The 23,474-nt window shown below is 36.4% G+C and overlaps 1 protein-coding gene and 1 long non-coding RNA gene across 2 annotated transcripts in view; one reads left to right on the top strand and one right to left on the bottom strand.

Annotated features, from left to right (window-relative positions):
• Nucleotides 1-777: 777 nt before the first annotated feature.
• Nucleotides 778-23,474, bottom strand: part of LOC136850000 (uncharacterized) — a 114,328-nt gene continuing 91,631 nt past the window's right edge. Inside the window, exons 3-5 of the mRNA XM_067123550.1 lie at nucleotides 7,518-7,603; nucleotides 6,151-6,275; nucleotides 778-2,314 (exon numbers count right to left, since the gene is read on the bottom strand). Of these exons, the coding sequence (XP_066979651.1) occupies nucleotides 2,165-2,314; nucleotides 6,151-6,275; nucleotides 7,518-7,603 (361 nt within the window). The 3' untranslated portion in view covers nucleotides 778-2,164. The remainder of the gene's footprint in view (nucleotides 2,315-6,150; nucleotides 6,276-7,517; nucleotides 7,604-23,474) is intronic.
• The window catches only part of LOC136850001 (uncharacterized), a 220,239-nt gene continuing 215,917 nt past the window's right edge, over nucleotides 19,153-23,474 (top strand). The window contains exon 1 of the long non-coding RNA XR_010856502.1: nucleotides 19,153-19,702. This is a non-coding gene — a long non-coding RNA (uncharacterized lncRNA). The remainder of the gene's footprint in view (nucleotides 19,703-23,474) is intronic.

Raw genomic sequence — 23,474 nt, 5'->3', positions numbered from 1 at the left:
TGTCTTTCTTCCATCTTACTTTCAACCCCTCCTAAAAATTGTTTCAGCTTTATTTTTAGCTCTGATTGACCTCATAGGTCCCTGCGCTTGACCTTTGGAGTAAAATTTTATATTCAAATCCACATTTCGGTAGATATTTTTCAGCCACTGAAATCCTATTGGATATCCGCTTCACTAACTCATGGGGCTTTGCAGACCCACTGTAGATAACTTCTACATATATGATGGAAGGGACTGATCGAAATGTGTCACTGTATTCCCTAAACAGTGATCGAGTTTGCAAGGATTCCTGAGGGGCTAACCCAGGCTTTATTTGTATATCTTCTGTTCTTTCATGTTGCTCATTTTCTTATTTCGTTTCCTTTTGTTTCAATGAAATGTAAGCACGTTCTTTACTTTAGTGGATATAACGACCTTCTTACTAATCAAATTTGCCTCTTGCATGCTCAGGTATTCCTAAAATTAAGTGTGGTACTGCGTTGTACAGAGTTGAGAGCTTGCCCTTAATGGACTGAATATATTTTGGATAACATCTCGACCCAGTGAAGTTTCTGATCACTTTAAAATGCTGAAATTTTTATGAGGTCGAACATGCTAAATTTTGCGTTTTATACAGAACATCTTCCATTTTATATCAAAATATCATCGACAGGAAATAAATTCATTAACTCAATGCTCTTCTTTATTGCACAACCATTCATTTGAACTAATTTCCTTCCATATTACTTGTGCAGGACTGATTCAGTCATCGTCGAAAGGTTACAAAAGAAAAACACCTTTTTAATAAATATTTACATTTTCATAAATATGCATATAAAATTATATACATTATCCATATAAAACTAATGCTAGCTAAATGCTAAAGTCTTCTTACAATTGGTACAGTTCTAAAGAAGGGAAGGAAGAGACTTCTTCTAAGACAGGAGGAAATACAGTCGCGGATATGCAGAAAGCAGGGGAATTCTGTTGGTCTCAAGATCAGCTCTGAGTCGTTTTCGAAAACTCAACTTACAAATGCAAGGAAAATGTGTGGCCTTTGTTTTACTGCATGAAATTCACCGAAGGATATTCAGGTTCACAGAATACAGGACGGCGTCGATGACCTATGTCGTTGCGACCCCGTTTTATGATGAAAATTGGTAAAAAAAAAAAAAATTAGCGCCACTACAAACATCAACTGACTGGTAAGTTTGGTTTTCTTTGTCGACAGAGCTAAGTCCTGCTTTGTACATAAATACAAATTACAGAATGTATACAATTTGTACTTATTGAATGCCAGATCAAAATCGTACGTACAGTACATGGCTTAATAAAGTAAGGAGCAGAGGATTACTAAAACAGTACTGTACACAGTACAGTAGCTCATACATTACCTTCCTACTGAAGTAGCAACCATGTTTTTACGCATTTATTGAATACAGAATTTCAAATTTTCTGACGTATATCAGAGTCTTACAAAGGAAAAGTGTATTGTCGTTTCTTCTTTTGCCTGTGCACAGAAATGCCTGTACTGTACATTTCATTTCCTTCCCTCTTGAAAGAACTGGGGTACAATGATATGAGGAAACTGGCAGTTACAAATGCATAAAACTTTGGTGTTGGTAACTCTGTCTCCAGAGTTTTAAGGAGTTTAAAAAAAGTGGTAAATGCTTTCCTGATGTAAAGTATGAGTCAACAATCGTTTATGAGAACCCTATGATTCAGAATCATAAGTGTAAATGGTAATGAAACTTGAATAAAGTCTATGAAGTTTTCGATTTTTTTCTCAGAGTCGCAGAGTCATTGTTTTTGTTTACCAGAGTACAAAGAAACACTGAGGCAGTGAATGGCTCATTCCACAATACATGCTCATACGGGGGTGAGCCACGCTCCGGAGATACGTACGTCTTCACGAGAAATCTTTGAGCATACACACATGAAATACACTGGTCATTCCATATGGATACTTGGTGTCTTTTTCTGAAGGATGCGAGAGTTCTCTCCATTCGTGTATGAAAGACTATGTATTAAAATGAGTGGGTCAAGTTTAGGACTTGATTTTTCTATCTAACGGATCATTGCACTGCTATTGTCACACTGAAAAGGATACAAACAGAATCACTGGATTTCATTTCCTAGAGTTCTAGACGTCTTCTCACTGGTGAAAGAAATAACCAAAGTCAAGTTACACGAGTGTGGACAGCTCGTGGGGAGGTGTGGTTCCTGACAGGTCGAGGGTAGCATTTGGTAGAGGTGAAGTGTTGAGCTCACGCAGGCGTGCCTCTTGGCTGACAGCTTGCTGTATGTTTTGCTGTGCCACAGCTTTGGTCTTCTCCTGCAATGGAAGATGATGGGATGTTTAGAATACTGGAAGAAATCCATGAATAATCTGTGCTGGGACATCTCTACTCTATGGGTTAAAATTGATAAAGGCTATGGCACTTAAAATACTAAAAATATAGGATTTTGATTGTGCTTACTTATATGCACCTATTCTACAGAAAAATATACTGTACATCTCTGTTCTACAGTTAGACGGATGCTGATGCTGAGTTAGTAAGTCACTGGGAATTATCTGGCGTTGTGATTACAGGTGCTGAGGCTTCAAAGGCATTTAGAATAAAGCTCCAAAGACGCTTAGAATGCCAAAAATAAAGGTTCATGACAATATATACCAGGGAATTACTGTTCTACAGACTACAAAAGAGTTTGCGCTAGTCCGCGACTGAATGCAAAGACGTACAGTTCCAATTACGTCCAAATTCCATCATTCTGCTTCACTGTTTCTTTTTCAAATGCCGATTTTGTAGCCTTGATTCAATATTTTCGACGTTGGCGACCGTGGAAGTCGCAACGCCAGATAATTCACAATCAACCAGTCGATTAAGCTTTGGATATCTCAAGCTCTTCTATCGGCCTACTACAATTATAGATTTACGGCGAGACACCTCTAGCAGTCAGGTAATGTCTCCCTCTTCGGTTTACAGTTCTAATGCGATTGGTTCCTGCACGTCGAAATGTGAGCTAAAATGTTAGCTAAAAAATAAAAAGGTTAATGGGTTTATTGCCAATCGTAGATATTAACTAATAAATGCTCCTTATTGTGTGACACTCTGAGAGTTCTTTAAAAATAACAGTTGAAAATTTACATGACTACATTAGCAACTAAGTAACAAGCCAAATTAGCAGGGAGATTTATTCAGCAGAAACAGTTGAAGACAATTAGGATAAAATGCAATATAATTAAGTTCCCCATTTTTCGTATAAATTAATCCATTATCCTCTAGCTCCCTGAGCAGAACCAGTACACGTTGCAAGTAAGCTAAATTTTATTTAAATTCTTCCCTCGTGTCTTCTGCAATGGGATAGTTCATAGGTCACTGAATCAGAGGGGTCAAAACATGTACAAATTTTGCCATCAAGTCTCTATAAGCTTCAAGAGTAAATGGTCCAGTTTACAATTGACTAAACGAGATGCAACGCTTCTTTGACGCAAAAGTCGTGACATTCTAACAAGGAGAAGATTAATTGTTTATCTTTGCGTGTAACTTGGACCATCTCCCACTCACCACGAATCAAGCTCGACTCACCATTTTGCACTTCATTGGCAAGGGAAGGGGAAAAAAAGAGACTTTGGTTACATATCACAGGTCAACAATGCAAGATTTTAAAAACACCTAGCATGTCCTCTATATGACATTATAGAATGATATTGATTTACGTCAAGATAGAAAAAATTGATATGTCAAAATAAATATCGCCTGGCGTCACTCAGCTTCTAAAGTAAACATAAAATATATGAGAAATCATATGGCGAATTTGTCCAAAATATCTGTCAGGAAATATTTTACATATTAAATTAGAAAAAAGGTTAAAAGGTTTAAGGCATAAAGGTAATAAGAGTGAAAAAGAAATCCTATATATAATATATATATATATATATATATATATATATATATACACACACACACACACACACACACATATATATATATATATATATATATATATATATATATATATATATATATATATATATATATATATATATATATTTATATATATATATATATATATATATATATATATATATATATATATATATATATATATATATATATATATATATGTGTGTGTGTGTGTAAGTGGTGTGCACTCGTGTGTTTAAGTGAAACGTAAAATTCCTAATTAAACCAGTAACCTATAAACTGGAACCCTTCATTTGTGGAGGATATCCAACAGAACAAAGAGAAATAATTTTCCAGTAATAATAGAACAAATAATCACAAGCGGTTGTGTCTGGCCACAATTACCGATTATCCGCCGGGCTCCTTCGATAAATAATAACACACGTCCTGAATTCGTTATTCCCACTGATATGTAACTTTCTCATGCGAACGGCCTCAACGAGCGAGACAATGGGCGGTTCAGAATTAGTTGCTCTTCTTGCTCGTTCTTCTTCTGGCTCGGTAATGAACGTCGGGAGCAGGAAGCAGTAAATGTGTAATGTTCAATAATGTTCAATTACCAGAGGAAAATAAATGAGTGGCTCGAGTTGTAATGGCAAGTGAAATCAAAGGGGAATAATGAAATGGATTTAGAAAATATTTGAGATATACCTGACGTAAAAGACAGCTCTTTCAGATAGGAGCTACCAGTGAAGGCAAGCGCTTCAAAATCAAATCTCTCTCTCTCTCTCTCTCTCTCTCTCTCTCTCTCTCTCTCTCTCTCTCTCTCTCTCTCTCTCTCTCATCCAGTCTCTAGTCTTTCTTTAAACAAATTTATTTAACATATACGACTGTTCACTCGTCCACGTTGGTTATGCTTAGTCGTTGTTGGACGGACCTTATTCTCTCTCTCTCTCTCTCTCTCTCTCTCTCTCTCTCTCTCTCTCTCTCTCTCTCTCTCTCTCATCCAGTCTCTAATCTGTCTTTAAACAAATTTATTTAATATATACGACTGTTCACTCGTCCACGTTGGTTCTGCTTAGTCGTTGTTGGACGGACCTTATTCTCTCTCTCTCTCTCTCTCTCTCTCTCTCTCTCTCTCTCTCTCTCTCTCTCCCTCGATGTCATCCAGGCTCTAATCTTTCTTTAAACAAGTTTATTTACTATATACGGCTGTTCACTCGTCCACGTTGGTTCTGCTTAGTCGTTGTTGGACGGACCTTATTCTCTCTCTCTCTCTCTCTCTCTCTCTCTCTCTCTCTCTCTCTCTCTCTCTCTCTCTCTCTCTCTCAACATAGCAGCCTTTTCAATGCAAATATGATGCAGAGGCTAATTTATATTTTGAGAGGGAAGTGTAGATGGTATTATTTTTTTGTACCTGCTTGTTAAAATGCTCCCGTATAAAGTTCGTGTCAATGTTCAAAGTAATTTCCTATCGGAAAAGAAACAGAGTTGCAAACGCTAGTACGAAACGTCATCCTACTCAGAAGTATTTCAGGTCATACGTAGCACAATAATGAAGCCTGAACTTCATGCACGAGAGGAGATAAAATCTACAACCAGCTTGAGAGATTTATATCATGCGTGCCTGTCGTATTACTAATTTATAATGACTCATGTTCATTTGCATTCTTGAATCCTCATAACAAATTGAATCGCAAAGGCTTTAATGAGTGAAGAAAGGGTAGATAATATGAGTGTATAAGTTACTGAATATTAATGATGGTATTGTCAGAGTGCGGTCAGTTTTCTAAAATTGGTGTAATTTGCAGATAATGTTATTGCTGTTTTACAGCAGACAAAATGGATACGTTTAACGAAATATTGATGATAAATAAACAAGGTATTCACTTGTGAATACTTAATACGGATAATACAGATATAGTTCATTGAATATCGAAAAGGAAATCACAAAGATTTTAACAGTTACGGTAGAAGTATGGACATAGTTTTCACAGCAAGAACAAGTTATTCTGGAAAACCCACGAAATGTGGCGGACAAACATAGGGGCCCAGCCGGATGGAGCAAGCATACCCCATTAGCAGACCATCCAAAAATAAACAAGGATGACGTTGACGATGATAATGCGTAAAGGTGGGGCACCAAAGCGACCAAGACAAGGTCTAGCTAGACCTTGGACCAAGAATCTCCAGTGGATCGAACGCTAACTATGACCTCACCGGATGATAATAAAGGGGCGCGCTAGCGCGGGAGCCTCCTCACCTTTTGCCAAATGAAGACGTTGTGGATCATGGCGCACCCGCAGAAGATAATCCCCACTCCGATGAAGACCGACGTTAAGATGGCCGGCGTTGACTGGAAGTGGATGAATGTGTACAGGATGACCCCTGGAAAATGGCAGCTTCGTTTTAGTAAGGCGAGTGACGTCATTTCTTTTGGCTGTGACTCATTCGTAGGATTGTTATTCAGAATGTTTAAGATATTCGTATAAAATTGGCTTAGAATGTCATTAACTTGCAAAGCAAGCTTTCTGAATTAAAATGTTCAAACTTTCATTTTTAGAATAGGTTTAAGATGCCATTAACTTGCAAAGCGAGCTTTCTGAATTCAAAACATTGAAACTCTCTGAATTCAAAATGTTCAACCTTGCTGAGTTCAAAATGTTCAAACTTTCATTTAGAATACGTTTAAATTGCCATTAACTTGCAAAGCAAGCTTTCTGAATTAAAATGTTCAAACTTGCTGAATTCAAAATGTTCAAACTTTCTGAATTTTAAATGTTCAAACTCTCTGAATTCAAAATGTTCAAACTTTCATTTAGAATGGGTTTAAAATGCCATTAACTTGCAAAGCAAGGTTTCTGAACAGACGCCTGTATGTGAAAAACAGGGAGAAGGCAGATTATCAAATGAATAAATTCATAAATTACCAAACTAATAAATTCAATAAACATCAAAACATAAAAAAGTGCATATATTTGCAAACGAATGCAATCCCCATCCCTCCTGTTTCTCCCAGCTTATTATTATTGTCATTCAACTCGAATCTCTGGCGTCAGGGGTCATATACAGAGCAGTTCAAGCGAAGGGGCAATACATTACTACCCTAATACTATTCTCCTTGCATTTTAATACATTTTTATCTATTTGTTGATTTGTTAATTAATTTATTTTTTTAATAAGTGGGGTCTTTTCTTTCTGTATTTCCCTTTACCTCGTCTTACTTCCTCCTAATGAACACCTTAATATTCTTTGGACACTTGAATTTCAAGTCAGTGCCCCACTAGCGGATCCAGAAAAATTTCATGGGGGCCACCAGTTTTCTTATTATACGTATGTATATATATATTTTTCTTTTCTTTAATCGGTCTTTTATTTTTTCCCATTTTTATATTTATTTATGTTATTATTATCTAAATCTTCAATATTATTATTTCATCGTTATCTGTCATGGAGGTCACGTGACCAGGTGGTCCCCCCTGGATCCGCTAGTGAATGACCCCTGTGGGCTTGCTCCATATGAATAAGGTTCATCCTCTGAATAATAATAATAATAATAATAATAATAATAATAATAATAATAATAATAATGTAATCATTCTATCACTCCAGATTTGGGGAGAGCCTTACCGGTTAGGAAGACAGGTACAGAGACGAAGAACCCTCCCACGGCACACACCCTCGAGATGGAAGATTGCCTGAGGTATTTGCTCATCCTGCAAAACAAAAGGGTTAGTTTGTTAGTTGCTTTTATAATAATAAAACACCTGTAATCATAATATGTAGTAAGATCGGTACTTAGAGTACTGATGTTATTATATTCCTGATTTTATCATTTAATTTATAACTTCTACAGTATGACCTGCCTTGTCATATATGCATATATATGATTACAATAAATTTTACACGTGATCCGTTTATCACACATCACCACAGATGAAAAAATGAGGGACTGGAGTAATGCCAGAAGTGTACAGCCAGCCTTCTGGAATGAGGTTGCTAGCCCCACACCCTTTCCCATGACCCCAGCAGCCGCTAATTGCCTTTTTATAGGTGCATGGACTGGCGGGCAGTAGGCCTACAGTGATCCGTGATTCGTGATCCGTGGACCCAGCTATGTGTTCTAATCTGGATCCAGATTCATCTTAAAGTCTGATTATCTCTTCCTTGGTTCATATTCTCCATCCACAAAAATTTATTGAAAAATTCATCAAGATTTTTGTTGAGATATCTTGTGAATAGACACGCAAAAAGTTGACGGAATCAACACGAAATGAAAGACTAAAAGAATGGTCTATTCCCTCAAAGGTTGATTTATGCTATCTGTTTCATGTTACTGTCAAGAAACGGCTTCTGTTTTACAGCAGGTTAACGAAATAGAAGTCAGAATTTTCTAGCGTCAGTCTGTTTACTATAAAAGAAATGGGGAATTAACGCCATACTGTTCATTCGCTCATCAGTTCTGTATGCTTTACTCGTTGTACAGGTGAATATATTCCAACTGAATTTTAATGTATAAGGAAGCCACAGAATAAAATATACGGAGAACATGTAAAAATAAGTGATGAGCAAAGCAAAAACAGAGCAAATTTTATTATACATAACTTAAACTAAATGAACAGATAAACAGTTTCGTTAATCACTAGACTCATAAAGGTTAAAAAGCCCATTACCGGCAAGAAACAAACAAAAGCTAATTGCGAATACTCGGCAGTTGGTGGCGGCATAGGTTTCGTCATCTATACAAAAGAGATTATGCGCAGGTGTGAAATCACACAACTCCGCTCCTACACAACAATGGGATCTATTTTTGCGGCTTCGCTGCGACGCGGTTTCACCTCGCCAGGACGAGGATTACCTCGTCGAGGGCCTCTCGGTTTTTTAAGGTTACGGTTGTATGGTGTAGATCTCTCGAGAGAGCAGTGATCATCAAAAATATTTGTTATGTAAAGATCCGTCTTTCACTACTTACCCCAACAGTGGCCTACTAGATTTTCTTAGACCGAACCCAAAACCAATCTTTTCCTTCCTCTTTTCAGGGCTTGAACGCAGGTCTACCAACATGTGAGTCAAGGGTGACGAGGACCAGATGGATGGCACAGCAAAGAGATTACGGCACTGAAGCAGCTTCTCCATCTGAGGGATTAAATATCCCGGCCATTTTTTGCCAGAAATGTCTCTGTTTATGCCTAACAGTGCTCATGGCTTATGGAGACAGAGTCTTTTACAACGGCTCCCTTTGCTTTTCACAAACGGCTTAGTTTTTAACTTGGTTTTTCTTTTTCATTATTATTAATGTGTGTGTATATGTTTATCTGTATATTGAAGAATGTTTATTCATTTATAAACTATATTTCCTTCGCTGCGTTTCCCTTTTTCACACTTGACATTCATGGTACAGAGTTTCTAGGCTTTTATGTGAATGACTGCGTATTTTTAGTAATGATAGAATATGAATAATAGTCATCTCATTTACACACGCACATTGTATGTATGTATGTATGTATGTATGTATGTATATAGAGAGAGAGAGACTATCAGCGAGTACTATTGCGCGAACACAATTGTCATCCTTCCAGAAACGGAAGCATAGGCCTAATGAATGCAACGCATTATTCATTGAGTAAAATAGTTATAAGATAATACTTTCCAAACATTAAATTCTTAAGCACATACGTACAAGTGCACTGTGTTATTCTTAAACTGCTGTGATAAAAAAAAAAAAATCCTGTCCAAAAATGCTCCAAAATCAGTACTCCTGGGATGATGAATTTCTCATTTTTTACGCATACCCACGTTATACTAGTCTTAAAACACTGTACACGAGAATCACGTAAAACGAAATTCTTGTTCAATATATGAAGATTTTTAAGAAAATTATCCATATTTGTGGAATTTGGGTTTTCAAACACCCGAGACTGGAACACCAGGAAAAGGCTCATTGAAAACGAGACTCCGACTATGGACTAATCTGAGAAGAAGAAGAATGAGGAGGAGAAGCAGAAGAAGAAAAAGAATATACAAACACATGCACACTCACACCTGTACGTCGTATAATTCTTGAAATACTGTGAGCAAAAATTAAACAATCATATAATTCTTGATATATTATAGGCAAAAAATTAAACAATCGTATAATTCTTGAAATACTATAAGCAAAAAATTAAACAATCGTATAATTCTCGAAATACCGTAAGCAAAAACTAAACAACCGTATAATTCTTGAAGTACTGTAAGCACAAATTTAAACAATCACATAATTCATGAAATACTGTAAGCAAAAATTAAACAATCATATAATTCTTGAAATGCCGTAAGCAAAAATTAAACAAAAACATTATTCTTTTAGAACGAAAAATTTGTATGAAAATTCCTTTTTTCCTTCTCCTTCTTCTTCTTCTTCTTCTTCTTCTTCTTCTTCTTTCATTTTCCGGTAACTCTGAACCCCACCTCGGGTTCCCGAGGAAAGGGGTTAGCTGAGGTTAGATGGGTGTATTGTAAGGACGGTTTCCCCTTAATTTAACCCTTCCCACACACTATCTGCAAAGAGTGAGGTTTTTTGGGGTTGCCAAGAGGCCACCCCACTGCACAGCACACGGTTCTGGGGTCTCTCTCTTAACCTCGGAGGTTGCTTCCTCCCTCCAGGGAACGTTGTGTTATTACGGAATTATGTTGTTCGCCTTCATTTCTATGAGCATCTGTTTCTGGAAGTTATGATCATTATGGAGAGCGTCCTGGCTTGTTAAGGATATTCTCATAATTTGGGTACAATGATCTTCGTAGTCTTCATCATTGATGAGACTAATGATGATGATGATAATTGGCTTTCTATTGCTGTTGTTGCTATGATGATGATAATAATAATAATAATAATAATAATAATAATACGTTCTTCCTGGTCATCTTTGCAGAAGCCTTGTGCATCTTACCTGCCTAGCCTAGTTTTCTCAGCAGATGCTGCTCAAGAAGAAACCAGAGAGCCAGTAGTCATCTGAGTTTCCCTCTGTGGTCACAGGGACTGGTGCTCTTTATTACTTTTGCCAAACGTGATGTGTATTTCTTCGTTTCAGTTTGTTTGTTTGTTTGTCTGGAAGAATTCGTCCCTACTTTGACGAACTGGCGTAAGCTATTTTTTCCTCATTCTGAGAAAATAGGCTTCACAGATTTGAAATCGTTCAGAGCATCTATAAATTAGCTCATCTTTTGTGGAAAGTTTGTTGGAAAATCTGACAACGAAGACAGCTGAAATTTTGATATGCTATAGAGTATCAAAAACTGAGAAACTTTGACCGAAAAACTCAAAAACTCGAAAAAGAAAAAAATCGGATACACCAGTCCGTCAAAAGAGGGACGAGTTGATTGGGTGATGAGATGGATCCTGTTCTGTATTTAGAAGCTGTGGTTTTGTTCGTTTCATCTTGCAAAGTGTTGATGTCTTTTATTTGTGGGCAGGAGAAGTAAGGCAATGGAAGAAGTATCTTGCTTTCCTGTAGACCAGTTTTGAGGGATTTGACGCCTATCCCATCATGAAAGATAATGATGCAGGCCCGCTATTTGTGCATAGACTCACAGTACGCATGTGGTTTTTCAAGTATTTATAAAACATGTAAATGCTAGTACATATGCAAAGTGACATTCTTACTACAGAGGAAAAACAAGTGAACCACTGCTCTTAATATGAATGATTTCACTTCATTTTTAATGAAGTTTTGTGTGTAAACAACTCTTAAAACTTCACCCGGTTAGACAAACAAACTTTGAAAAGTAAAGGAATTCGGGTGAAATATTTAATGAAGTTAGTTAATTTAGGTCAAGGTGGTCCAATTTGAATGGGCAAGTAGGCAAGTATTTATAATCTTATATATATATATATATATATATATATATATATATATATATATATATATATATATATATATATATATGACTCATTAGTCAGTGAAAAGATGTGTACGTATGCGTGGTTATGAGAGAGAGAGAGAGAGAGAGAGAGAGAGAGAGAGAGAGAGAGAGAGAGAGACTTGAAGGCAAGAGTAGTGAGAATTCATAACCATGAAATTTGGCGACTTAATTAGCAATATCGTTAGCTTATGGCTGCCATGATGGCAAGGTCCATGTCTTCATCAAAGTATTTTGGCAAAAAAAGAAAATAATTGCAAAAGGCTTATTAACTTTACTCAGGGAAAATGCAACTTCCCCTCTCTAACATGTATGGTGGTGAATTTTATATATATATATATATATATATATATATATATATATATATATATATATATATATATATATATATATATATATATATATATATATATATATATATATATATATATATATGTGTGTGTGTGTGTGTGTGTGTGTGTGTGTGTATACACTTTCCTCTCCCTTCCGTTGAAGGAAAATTCAAATGCAAAAATGAAAACATTAAATGAGTTCACTAATAGGAGTCACTCCATACTACAAAAAAAAAAAAATCCAGGACTTAATGCATCACCCTCCTCATCTCAAATGACAAGAAACAAGAGGAAAGGAAGAAGAAGAAAAAGAAAAAGAAGCTCGCGTCTGGAATACGCGGTGACATGCAATCTAGGAAATAATAATGGGCCTGCCTCCAGTGAAGCGCGGCAGCAGCGCAGAGGAGGAGGAGGAGCAGCAACGACTCCCTTGGTTGCTGGTGAGCGCTCCATACCGCGAGATCGTTAAATCACGTTTTATGCTCCAAGTAACGACTCATTGTTTGCAAAATTTTGACGTTTTGGTCGTTTCCGACAGCGAAAAAGGGGGCTGGTGTAGGGTGGGAGACACGGAGAGAGAAAGTCACCATACAGCGTCTGAGGGAGAGTGTAGCCTACCTTTTCAAAGGTCAGAGTTTGGGGCGGAGGGAGGTACGAGGACGGAGGAAGAGGAGGAGGAGTAAGCATTGTCAGGAGAAGGAAGGAAAGGCTCTGGGGAAAGACAGGAAGGAAGTGCGAGTGTGAGTGTGGGGAAGGAGTACGGGTAGTAGGCATAAAAGAAGGAAGTAGGTTCTCGAACCCCATTAGTTTCCCAGGAGGGTTTTCAAGTGACGTCATTTTCATGCCTCGTACTATCGTGGTGCGGTTCATCATTAACCGAAAAAACAGGTTCATTACAATTTCAATTTATCATTTCCAGTGCATGACACGTTCATATTTAATTAGTCTCAATTTATAAGCGATCTCTTCTTTCTATATTTCCCATTACCATTTGTTGCTCCTTTCTAATGAACACCATATGCTTTGGAAGCTTGAATTTCAAATCAATGGCCCCTGTGGGCTTGTTCCATATGAATGGGGTTCATCCTCTGAATAATAATAATAATAATAATAATAATAATAATAATAATAATAATAATAATAATAATAATTTTTTTATTCAGTTTAGGTTAATTAGGGCACAAATCGATGGTTTGATAAATCGAACTACGCTTGAAGGGAAAAAGGATGAGAGCGAACACTAACTTTAAGAGAACAACTTTTGCTGATATGAAATTTTGCCAAGTTTCTGGAGATCTTCTTCCATTTATGAAGAAAGTTTTCCATCACAGGAGGGAATGTTTATTAATTTCATACTTCAGTGGGCTTCCGAACCTCCCAGATTTCTTCCACTGGAAAAGTGAAGACGTTGGATGAATTGCAATTCAGTGGGATTGGTAACCTAGTGCCCTTGTCTACCCCAGGCCCGATGGTCACTTCAAAAAGGCGTTGCCATTTATACACTCAAAATTTAAACTTTTCCCTCCATTCCTATCAAGAGAAAACATTTGAATTGTCTTTCAACGAAAACCTTCACTCTCTCTCTCTCTCTCTCTCTCTCTCTCTCTCTCTCTCTCTCTCTCTCTCTCTCTCTCTCTCTCTCTCTCTCTCTCGCTTTCCTTACTGTGATTACTGTATATATATATATATATATATATATATATATATATATATATATATATATATATATATATATATATATATATATATATATATATATATATATATATATATATATATATATATATACACACACACACACACACATACACATATATATATATATATATATATATATATATATATATATATATATATATATATACATACACATATATATATACGTATATATACAGTATATGTGTGTGCCTCTTTCTCCTCTTTTACACACCTAGAAAAAAAATGTTCTCGCACTGTTTAATTTAATGCACAAAATAATGAAATATCCACTCCATGGTTTCCCTGGTAATGTCACATTTTCAAATGTCATCGCCACTGATATAATAAATATACTATGTTCGTTATACACTCCTTAATAAAAAAAAAAAAAATCACCACAGGAATTCACACAGTGCAATGGTGAGAACACTAGTTTTCTTTCCTGTCTTTCTTTAAAAGCTGCTTTTAAAAGCAAGAGCCCGTGCTAGGACAAGCCAAGCAACCTTGCCTTTCACCAGTGTATTCACTCTTCCCTAAGTCGTTGCCAACCGTTTGATCCAATTGTTTAATATATATTAATATATATATATATATATATATATATATATATATATATATATATATATATATATAGAGAGAGAGAGAGAGAGAGAGAGAGAGAGAGAGAGAGAGAGAGAGAGAGAGTAGCGGTGAAGAGCGCGCTGCCACCTTTATATCACAAATATGGTTCCTCATCCAACTTGTAACGACGATACAATTAGCGGGCTGAATCTCGCTTTGAATCACCATGTTACCTTGAATCCAATTCAGGAAGATAAACGTTCGCTGAATAGATTCTTTTTTGGGATATATGCTTGCCATACCTGCTGCTTGAATTCCGTCGAGGAAAGGTAAACGTTCGTTTGAGAGATCCATTTTGGTGTTCCTTATGTTCAGATGGATGGTGAATTTCAGAAAAGTGTGAAATGGTTACTAGGACTGTATTGTGTTTTCATGAAAGTCGTTTTGATTCGAGGCGTCTTCGAATATCTTAACTATGTTTCCTTCAAATGCAGATTTCAAGGTTTTTATACACTAGACGCATATATCAAAAGCATTCAATGCGCGGTGAATGTATCCTGCTATAATAATGAGGCAAATAGATTGAGTAAAGGCTCTTTTTATACTGAATTTCTCAAGCTATCGCAATGATAATGAAAAGAATGATTGTGTTTGTTTTTAAAAATAAAAGAAGTAAGTTAAAAGAAAAACAGGCAAATTAAAACAAAGACGGAACAAAACAGAATTGATAAGTAAATTATAAACAACAGGAAATAAACCAAGAAGTAACTAAATAAATGAATGCAAATTCACGATCAGCTGAACAGGCAAGATCAAGATAAAAAAAAAATTGAACAGAAGAAAAAAATAATAAAGGAAAATATACAGATGAATATCTAAATAAAAAAATAATTGAATATATATATACAGTATATACATGTGTGTATGCATATATGTATATAAATAAATAAATAAATATAAATTCATGCCCAGGCAGGGCCCACAGAGTCAATTCGTACCCGTGTGAACGTGTCCTACAATATTGCTGAGTCCGTATCAGCGAGGACTTGGTCAGAATGACAGAAATTGTCTCACAGACCGCCCTTAAAGATGTAGGACTTCCAGTTTCGGCTTTTCTTCGGAGTGAGCATTACTAAATTAAGTGTCAGTTTGTTAACCAGGCGCTCGAACTTGAGAGATGTTTATTAGAATGCGATACAGTTTGGGAAGATCTCGTTTTGGTGGGTTTAACATGATCTGTAAATTTTAGCCAGAGAGAGAGAGAGAGAGAGAGAGAGAGAGAGAGAGAGAGAGAGAGAGAGAGAGAGAGAGAGAGTTGCAAGTGATTCAGCGAACTTGAGAGATAAAGTTTATTAGAATATAATGCAATACAGTTTGGGAAGATCTCGTTTTGGTGGGTTTAACATGATCTAGTCAATTTTAGCCGGAGAGAGAGAGAGAGAGAGAGAGAGAGAGAGAGAGAGAGAGAGAGAGAGAGAGAGAGAGTGATAATGCAATATATCATAAGGAAATGATTTGTAATTACAAGTAAGATTTTCCATAGCGAGAAAACGAGAGTGGAGGTTTGGTGCAATGTAACAAATTTCAGAGAGAGAGAGAGAGAGAGAGAGAGAGAGAGAGAGAGAGAGAGAGAGAAATCTAAGTTGAAAGGCTGCCTATGGAAGAGGGAAGGACACATTATTGGCAGGTATGAGTGCAAACACTCCCCGCCCCTTCTCTCTGTCTAGACTGATAACGAGAATGAAGTATGTTTTATATCATCGTTAGGACGTGTTTCTCCCACCCATCCTTATCTTCGTCTTTTTCTTTCTTTCTTTCGTGGGAAAGGTATCATTTAATGCTCAGTATACTCCACCCTGATGTAATGTCGATATATATATTATATATATATATATATATATATATATATATATATATATATATATATATATATATATGTATATATAACTCAAGTGTTGGGCCTCCATCTCTGATTCTTTTTTATTGTTCGTTTGATTGTATGATTGACAAGGCAAACATTTTCAGTGTTTGCATGACGATAAAAATTACTTTCTTTCGAAACAAGATTTCTTGTATGCTTGGAGAAAGAAGCAATACATTTCCAGTAGCAGAGAACGAAATAAGATTCATTATTTTTTTTTTACAAATATTTCAGTTATATATATATATATATATATATATATATATATATATATATATATATATATATATATATATATATATATATATGTATGTGTGTGTGTGTGTGTGTGTGTGTGTGTGTATTTTACTGTTGGGGTAACTCTCCTATAAATGTTGATATAACAAGCCGGTCCCAATACCGACTAAAATACGATTATCAAAAAATCAAGCATCACTTAATCGTGTAACGAAACATGTCGGTCTGATGTAACCGGCGATGGGTTGCAGTGAGACATCAAAGTCAACAAAGAATATTTATTATTATCGTCACTGGAATGCGTAAAAATTATCGGTCTAGTGCAACCAGCAATGTTTCAACGAGGCTCCAGAGCCAGGAGAATAAGCAAATTACTACTACAAGTTGCTGGAACATGCAACAAACCTGATCGGTCTAGTATAAGTGGCCATGGGTTATAGCGAAGCCTGAAAGCCGACAGAACAAAGAGTCATCATCAGGTAGGAATAGCGTGTGGGTATGCCTGACGCTTTGAACAAGGTCCTTCAAATCCTTCAAATATACTCAGAGTATATTTGAAGGACCTTGGCTTTGAATAACCAAATTAAGCCATATAGTCTCATAATCTCCCCTCGCTAACGAAAGCCAATCATATTGTTCTGTTACCGAAGTCATGTCGAGATGTGTGGATTATGTTTCACTGTGGCGATTAATCTAATCAGATTTAACTTTAATTAAGCCCCGGTTTTCAGGGCTAATCGGGGAAAACGTACATGGTATTGTTTTCATCTTTGACCTGACGGGGGTACAAAAATCCCAGAGAGAGAGAGAGAGAGAGAGAGAGAGAGAGAGAGAGAGAGAGAGAGAGAGAGAGAGAGAGAGAGCAGGGGCGTCATTTCAGATTTTTGATGGGTGGGGGGGCAAGGCGGTTTGGTGAGCGAAGCGAGCCTAATCACCTTTTTTTTTTTTTGAGCTGTTTTATGTGCTTTTTGAAGCATATAAAATAGATAAATAGATAGACAGATATAACTTAATGTGATGACACATTTGAATTTCGGCAGGAATAATGGAAAACCAACTGCTGTTACTTCTTGGGGCTTGGTGGAGTGAGGGGGCAAGTTAAGGCTTGGGGGGGACAAGTTAAGGCTTGGGGGCAGTTGCCCCTCCAGCCCCCTAAATGACGCCCCTGAGAGAGAGAGAGAGAGAGAGAGAGAGAGAGAGAGAGACTTTTAGAAAGTTGTAAAAAAAAAAACACGAACAAAGACAAAAGGCGACAACTTAACGAACGAAGAACACGGAACAAAGGGAGTGAGTGATAACCAGTAATGAAAAAAGGAGCAAAGTAATGATAGATATCCTCCAAAGAAAGAAAGAAAGAAAAAAAATACACAGCTACTGTAGAATCACACCGGTGATAACAGCAAATTATAGCGCGACCTGTGACACTGAAGTTCACCGTAGAGGTGGGGTCTTCTTCTTTTACATCCATAGACTTGAAGTTGGAGTGTAATGGCTTTGTTTGTTTGCGATGCGCATGCCCATTTTCTGTTAATTATCGAGTGTTTACGTGTATCTGATGTGATATATGGGTCTGGGATCAGTAAGGTTAAAAACAATTTTCGAAGGAAAACTTTCCAATTTTACAAAATGCGTTGCTACGCGAACGAACGAATTTCCTTGCGTTTTTTAGTGTCTACGTTGAATGTTTTCCATTCATATGTTCTTTAAAGAACTAATGGCAATGGGACGCTCGTCCTAGGGCTCTTTTCTATACCAGATCTGAGTGAAAAAAAGGGGAGATAAACCTACTTCCTGACAGAAAAAGGGTCACAAGAATCAAGCAAAAAAGTAGAAAGAAGAAGAGCCCAAACCTTTTACCCCTCTACCCAATTTCTTTCTTCTTCAACATTCACAGCTGACGTTTTTCCACCGAAATTGGCTATGTGGTGTCCCCTTTCAAGACCCTCGCAGAAAACAACGCTGACGGCGACGTTATCGATCAAAACCGACCGATATTTTAAAGTTGAAAGTCAAATTTGATAAGATTTTGCCGTCGACAGGACTTCCTCTGTTCTTGCTGTTGGTATAAAAGGTCAACTTGTCGTCAATTCGTCGTTCGATCTTCCGCATGATAATGTCAGTGTTGAGATGTCGCCAACTGCGAGAGGTCTTTTTAGTTAAAATTCCAATATTGATATTGTCGGAAGGGGGATGTTAATGAGTTTGTTGTAAGGTTAGGTAAGCAATGGTACACTTGCTTTCTCTCTCTCCCTCTGAGGAAAAGAGGAATAAGAGAAAGCAAGCAACAGGCGCATTAACGCCTCTTCGAAATATATACCAACAATCAAAAAGCAACTCTTGGATAAAGAAAAACGTAACATATGTTTACCAGGAATCGCATGGAATTTTCACTATCTTGACGACCATTTTTAAGAAAACGAGTGAACATGTGTGATGTATCCGAAAACTAAGACACTGCAGTGTAGTCATAATTACATCAAATTTCCTCAGATTTACTTAGCTAACTTAATTTGTTAATGTCATTAGCGCAGTTTAATAACACTTCTACATAAATTCGGTAAATTCAAATGAACACTTTTCAACCTCACCATATAATTTATATATAATCTGTCATCATAAAGAAGCAGTAACTAAATATGTCAATGTTATTCCATAAATGATATGTAAATCTGTGCAAATTCCGATTCCTATGGGCATCAATTTTTACCCCTCACAAATCTGTTTATTAAAAGTATTACCAAATACTTTCTATGAACGAAGCATGAAAGTAGTGGATTAATGACGTCAGCTGTTGATTTTGCGCACTTGATATGCTGACGAGTATATACAGAAATCATAAGACGTATATACAAAGATTAAAATTAACTAGCACTTTATTTCTTTCGATCAATTTGAAATTGGAATTGAAATCTGATTTTAATCAAATTCTGGTAACACTGAGGAAGACTGTTACATCTTGTTATGTGTTTTGATCGAGTTGTGCAATGTGAATTCTTCAGTTTTTTGTGATTTGTTTAGTGTTTGCCGTGTAGTTTGTTTTATTTCTCGAAACTGGATATATAAATAACATGAATTGACCTCTACCGTTAGATAAATAAGAAGATATGGACCCAGGATAGGAAAAAGAACGTTTCAAGTCTAATCAAGTGAGCTAACCAACAACGTACGTAAGTATAAGAAAACGTATTTTCCGTCGTTGGCAAGTTACTTAATGGGAATTTTTTTCAAAAAGTTACATAACGGGAATTTTTTTCAAAATAACTAGTTGAAAAGACAGAGTTTAGGTTAATTCAATACCATAGACAAGATGAAATCACCAGGTACCAGCCGAGCTGTTAGTACTTGCCATGGGCTTAAGCCTACAGGTTTTATTTGTAGGATGGGCAGCAGAGATTGTTAATGTTACCAGTTGTAACGTATCCCTAACCTAATCCTACGAATCCTAACCATTCTTAAGCAACTTAGCAGAGAGCCTCCCTTCACTCTGACGCTTTCCTCGTGTAGCCTTAGTTCTATTACCCACATCGTGATGAAAGTCAACCCAGGCATTGTTTTCATTATGATTTTTGTTACTGGGACACATGATTGAACAGTTTTTAGCTAAAGACCAACAGACAAAAAGATAAAAAAATAAAATGGGCAATAGGCTAATATTGTTGTCTATTGTGTATTTGGTGTCACTGCTATCGATTTTGTGCATCACTTTCTTGATATTTGTTAGGTTAACTCATGTCCAATATTTTTTCCGGTATTATTTTATAAGTTGCCAGTACACAAATGAAATTGTAGGCTAACCTACATTTTTGAAAAGAGCTCTTCATCAAATTAGGACATAAGGTAAGACAATACCGTCCCCAACCCCCTCCGTAACTAATAGGGCAAAATTTTAACCAGTAAACACCCCTAGGTTATGTGGTGTTTTATATTGGCAACTTATAAAATTTTACCATTTTATGCCATCGACATCTGTTGAACTCTTACAGAAAATGTGGATCATTCTTGGTGTGGGGTCTAACCCCTTGGCTTCCCAGCCTACTGAGGCTAACCTTACCAAGGATGCAAGTGTGAGGATGTGTCTTATCCTCAGCACAATCCTGACAGTGATAAATGACTTGTGATTCCTGTTTGGTTGTGCTCAGAAAACATTCCAATTTGCAGTGCAGCTTTAGGCCATCTACTGCCCAAGGCTTTCATCTGGCACTTAATTAGCCAATCTGGTCATTAGCCAGTCATGTCATTAGTATCATCGTATATTCTAAAAGACAAGTTTTATTGGATTGAGCAAGGTTAGGTGATTAGCCCTGTGAGGGACATAACATATTCTTGGAAGTTTGTTATTTTACTCAAAAGTAGGTTAGGTAAGGTTACTGCAGTTAGGTTATGCTAGGGAATGTATATTGCCTTAAAATGGTAAGCACCCAACCTGTAGGGCTTCCAGTGTTTTTATTCCCTTGTTCGCCAGAGTAGTAAGTTATAATGTCACTGTACTGGAATGCATTTGATATTAGGCTCGACTTGATGTCATAGTCCTTTGTGTAATGTAGAACAGACTAAAGTTGAGTTTAATATATTGAATGATAAGATTATTGTGTATGGTGTTCTCACAGAGCGTAAATTTTATATACCTATGTTTTATGCTCAAAATGGGTTGAGTTTGGGAACCTAATTTTTTTTTTTTAGATTAGTGAGGGCTTAACGTCTTTTTGTCTCCATTCTGTTTTGCCTAATTGATTAGATTATGTGTACTGTTGTTTATGGGTGCAACACATTTAGTTCTCATGTGGAAGATGGTGGCCATATAGCCAATATTCTCAAACCACAGGCTGTGCCATAGCGTCTGTACTGTGGCATTCTGGTTTCTGGGGTTTTGTTTCTTTTGGTTATTTATTTTCTTTTTGTTGCTGTAATTCCTTGTACTGTATTTGTTTTACTTATTGTTACAGTATTCTTATTAATTAAATGCCCAGTATCATTTATTGTTCTTTGTTGTTAATTGCTGTATGTACTGTATATTCAGTTGTATTTGTTTCAAGCACCATTTGTGATCACTGTTTTCTATTTTGCACCATCCATAATTGTTCAGTGGCATTCAGTAGATAGTGATGCTCTTCTTTTTGCACAAAACAACTTTATCTGAGGCATCTTCAGTAATTTGTATGCATGTGGTATGATCAGCTTGTGCATTTCTTTGTTAGGCCTTCAGAATTTTTTTACCCAGGACAAATGTACTTATGTATGTTTTGATGTAATTGTAAACTTTCATTATTTTACATTTACTCTTCTGTTTGACAACAGTATTGAAAGTTTACCAGAGTCTGGTGTTAGTTAAAGCCTAACCTAAGGTAGGCCTCAGAACCTCCAAAGGTCCTACTGTTGACATATGACATTTTGTGTAGGCATACCCATACTGGATATTTTTCCAAAGGCTTTTTACATATACTGTACAGGTGATATTAATGCCACATACTGCACAGTACTTTATATTCACATTTATCGTAGTTTTATTTTGGACTTTTTTGCACATACGGTTATCCTGTTCATTTGAAGAAGTCCCATAGAAGTATGAGTATATTGTACACTGCAGCCACACTGAAATACTTTTGTTCCTCATTTTGTTTCATAGTAATTTACAAAATGACTGGCCATTTACAGTAGGCTAGCTCACAGACAGATTGTTATCAAATTACTCATTTTTATAACAATACTGTATTCATATTGTCATTAGATATACTGCATTTTTAATGGTGAAATGACTCTGTGTTGCAGGTGACCCAATTTATCTTGTGCACTGCAACGAAGGTAGCCTATATGTTTATGGGCTTTCTGTCAAAGATGAAACACACATCTCTTAAAAGAATCAGGTCAAATGCCTTAAGAAATGCAGAAGCCAGAGCATTGCATTTACTTAATGAACATTGTTCGAAGTAATATTTGTGAACCAAATAGTTGATGACAACCTTACTTTGGTATAGATTTGCATAATGCATCAACTTTTTCACATTATTAGGCGTAAGAAACAGACTAGTAAAGGATAAAGATAAAAAAGTTATTTTTGGTTTTAGGTCAGTCTGATAAGCTTGGTAAATATGGCTTCCCCTGAATGATGTATCTTTCATGTTCGACTTCCTTTTGCATTTCTTTGCCATTCATTCGTGCATATTTACATGAAATTGACTTTGATCAAGCTAAATCCCTTTGCATTTCTAAGAACAGAGGGAGGAATTAATAAATATATGTCCTGTTGTGAATACACATATATGTGCTTTATGTATATTGGTAAGTACAGCAATCATTAATCTCATCTAAAAGTACACAATTACTGGTGATTGTCTATCCACAAAATACCTCTGAAGGCTATTGATGGATTTATGTTAAATATAAGGGAAGGATGGGCTATAGGCTAGGTCAAAGACTGACACTTGGACTTTGATATGGACCCAGATGCAAATCCAGAATGTTTACTTTTATTTATTTACTTATTCATTTTCCTACTGATTTGTATGCAGTGAGCTTTTATGTAGGTTTTATTGGTTTAGGAGACTTCGCAAATCATATTCCCATTTAAGATGATAATGGTGTAGTGGGTTTAAGCTCTTACCTAAAGGAGGTGCCTGCTGGCAAAGATTCAAAGTTATTCTCTAGTTGCAAGTTTGTGTCCGCTTTACGAGGTAAATAATCTGTAATAACAATGCTGTTAATAATCTTAATATGATGGTATGAGAGGAGAAAGTAATAATAGTATCAGTTTACTAGTAGTAGTTGTAAGCACTTAGCTCTCTTATTGAAAATAGATTTGAGGGGGACTGAAGGTTATGGCATGCAGAATAGGCCTAGGCTATTATTAAGAGCATTGATTAGGATGGTTATGCAGAAGAGCGGTAAAGGGTAAATATAATGTAATATTCCAAGGGCTTCGGTCTGTTTTAGCTAATTCTAGTT

This window comes from Macrobrachium rosenbergii, chromosome 21, assembly GCF_040412425.1.
Source record: "Macrobrachium rosenbergii isolate ZJJX-2024 chromosome 21, ASM4041242v1, whole genome shotgun sequence".
Classification (NCBI taxonomy): Eukaryota; Metazoa; Arthropoda; class Malacostraca; order Decapoda; family Palaemonidae; genus Macrobrachium; species Macrobrachium rosenbergii.
The sequence above is the reverse complement of the archived record's forward strand: the minus strand, read 5'-3'. Positions and strand labels throughout refer to the sequence as shown.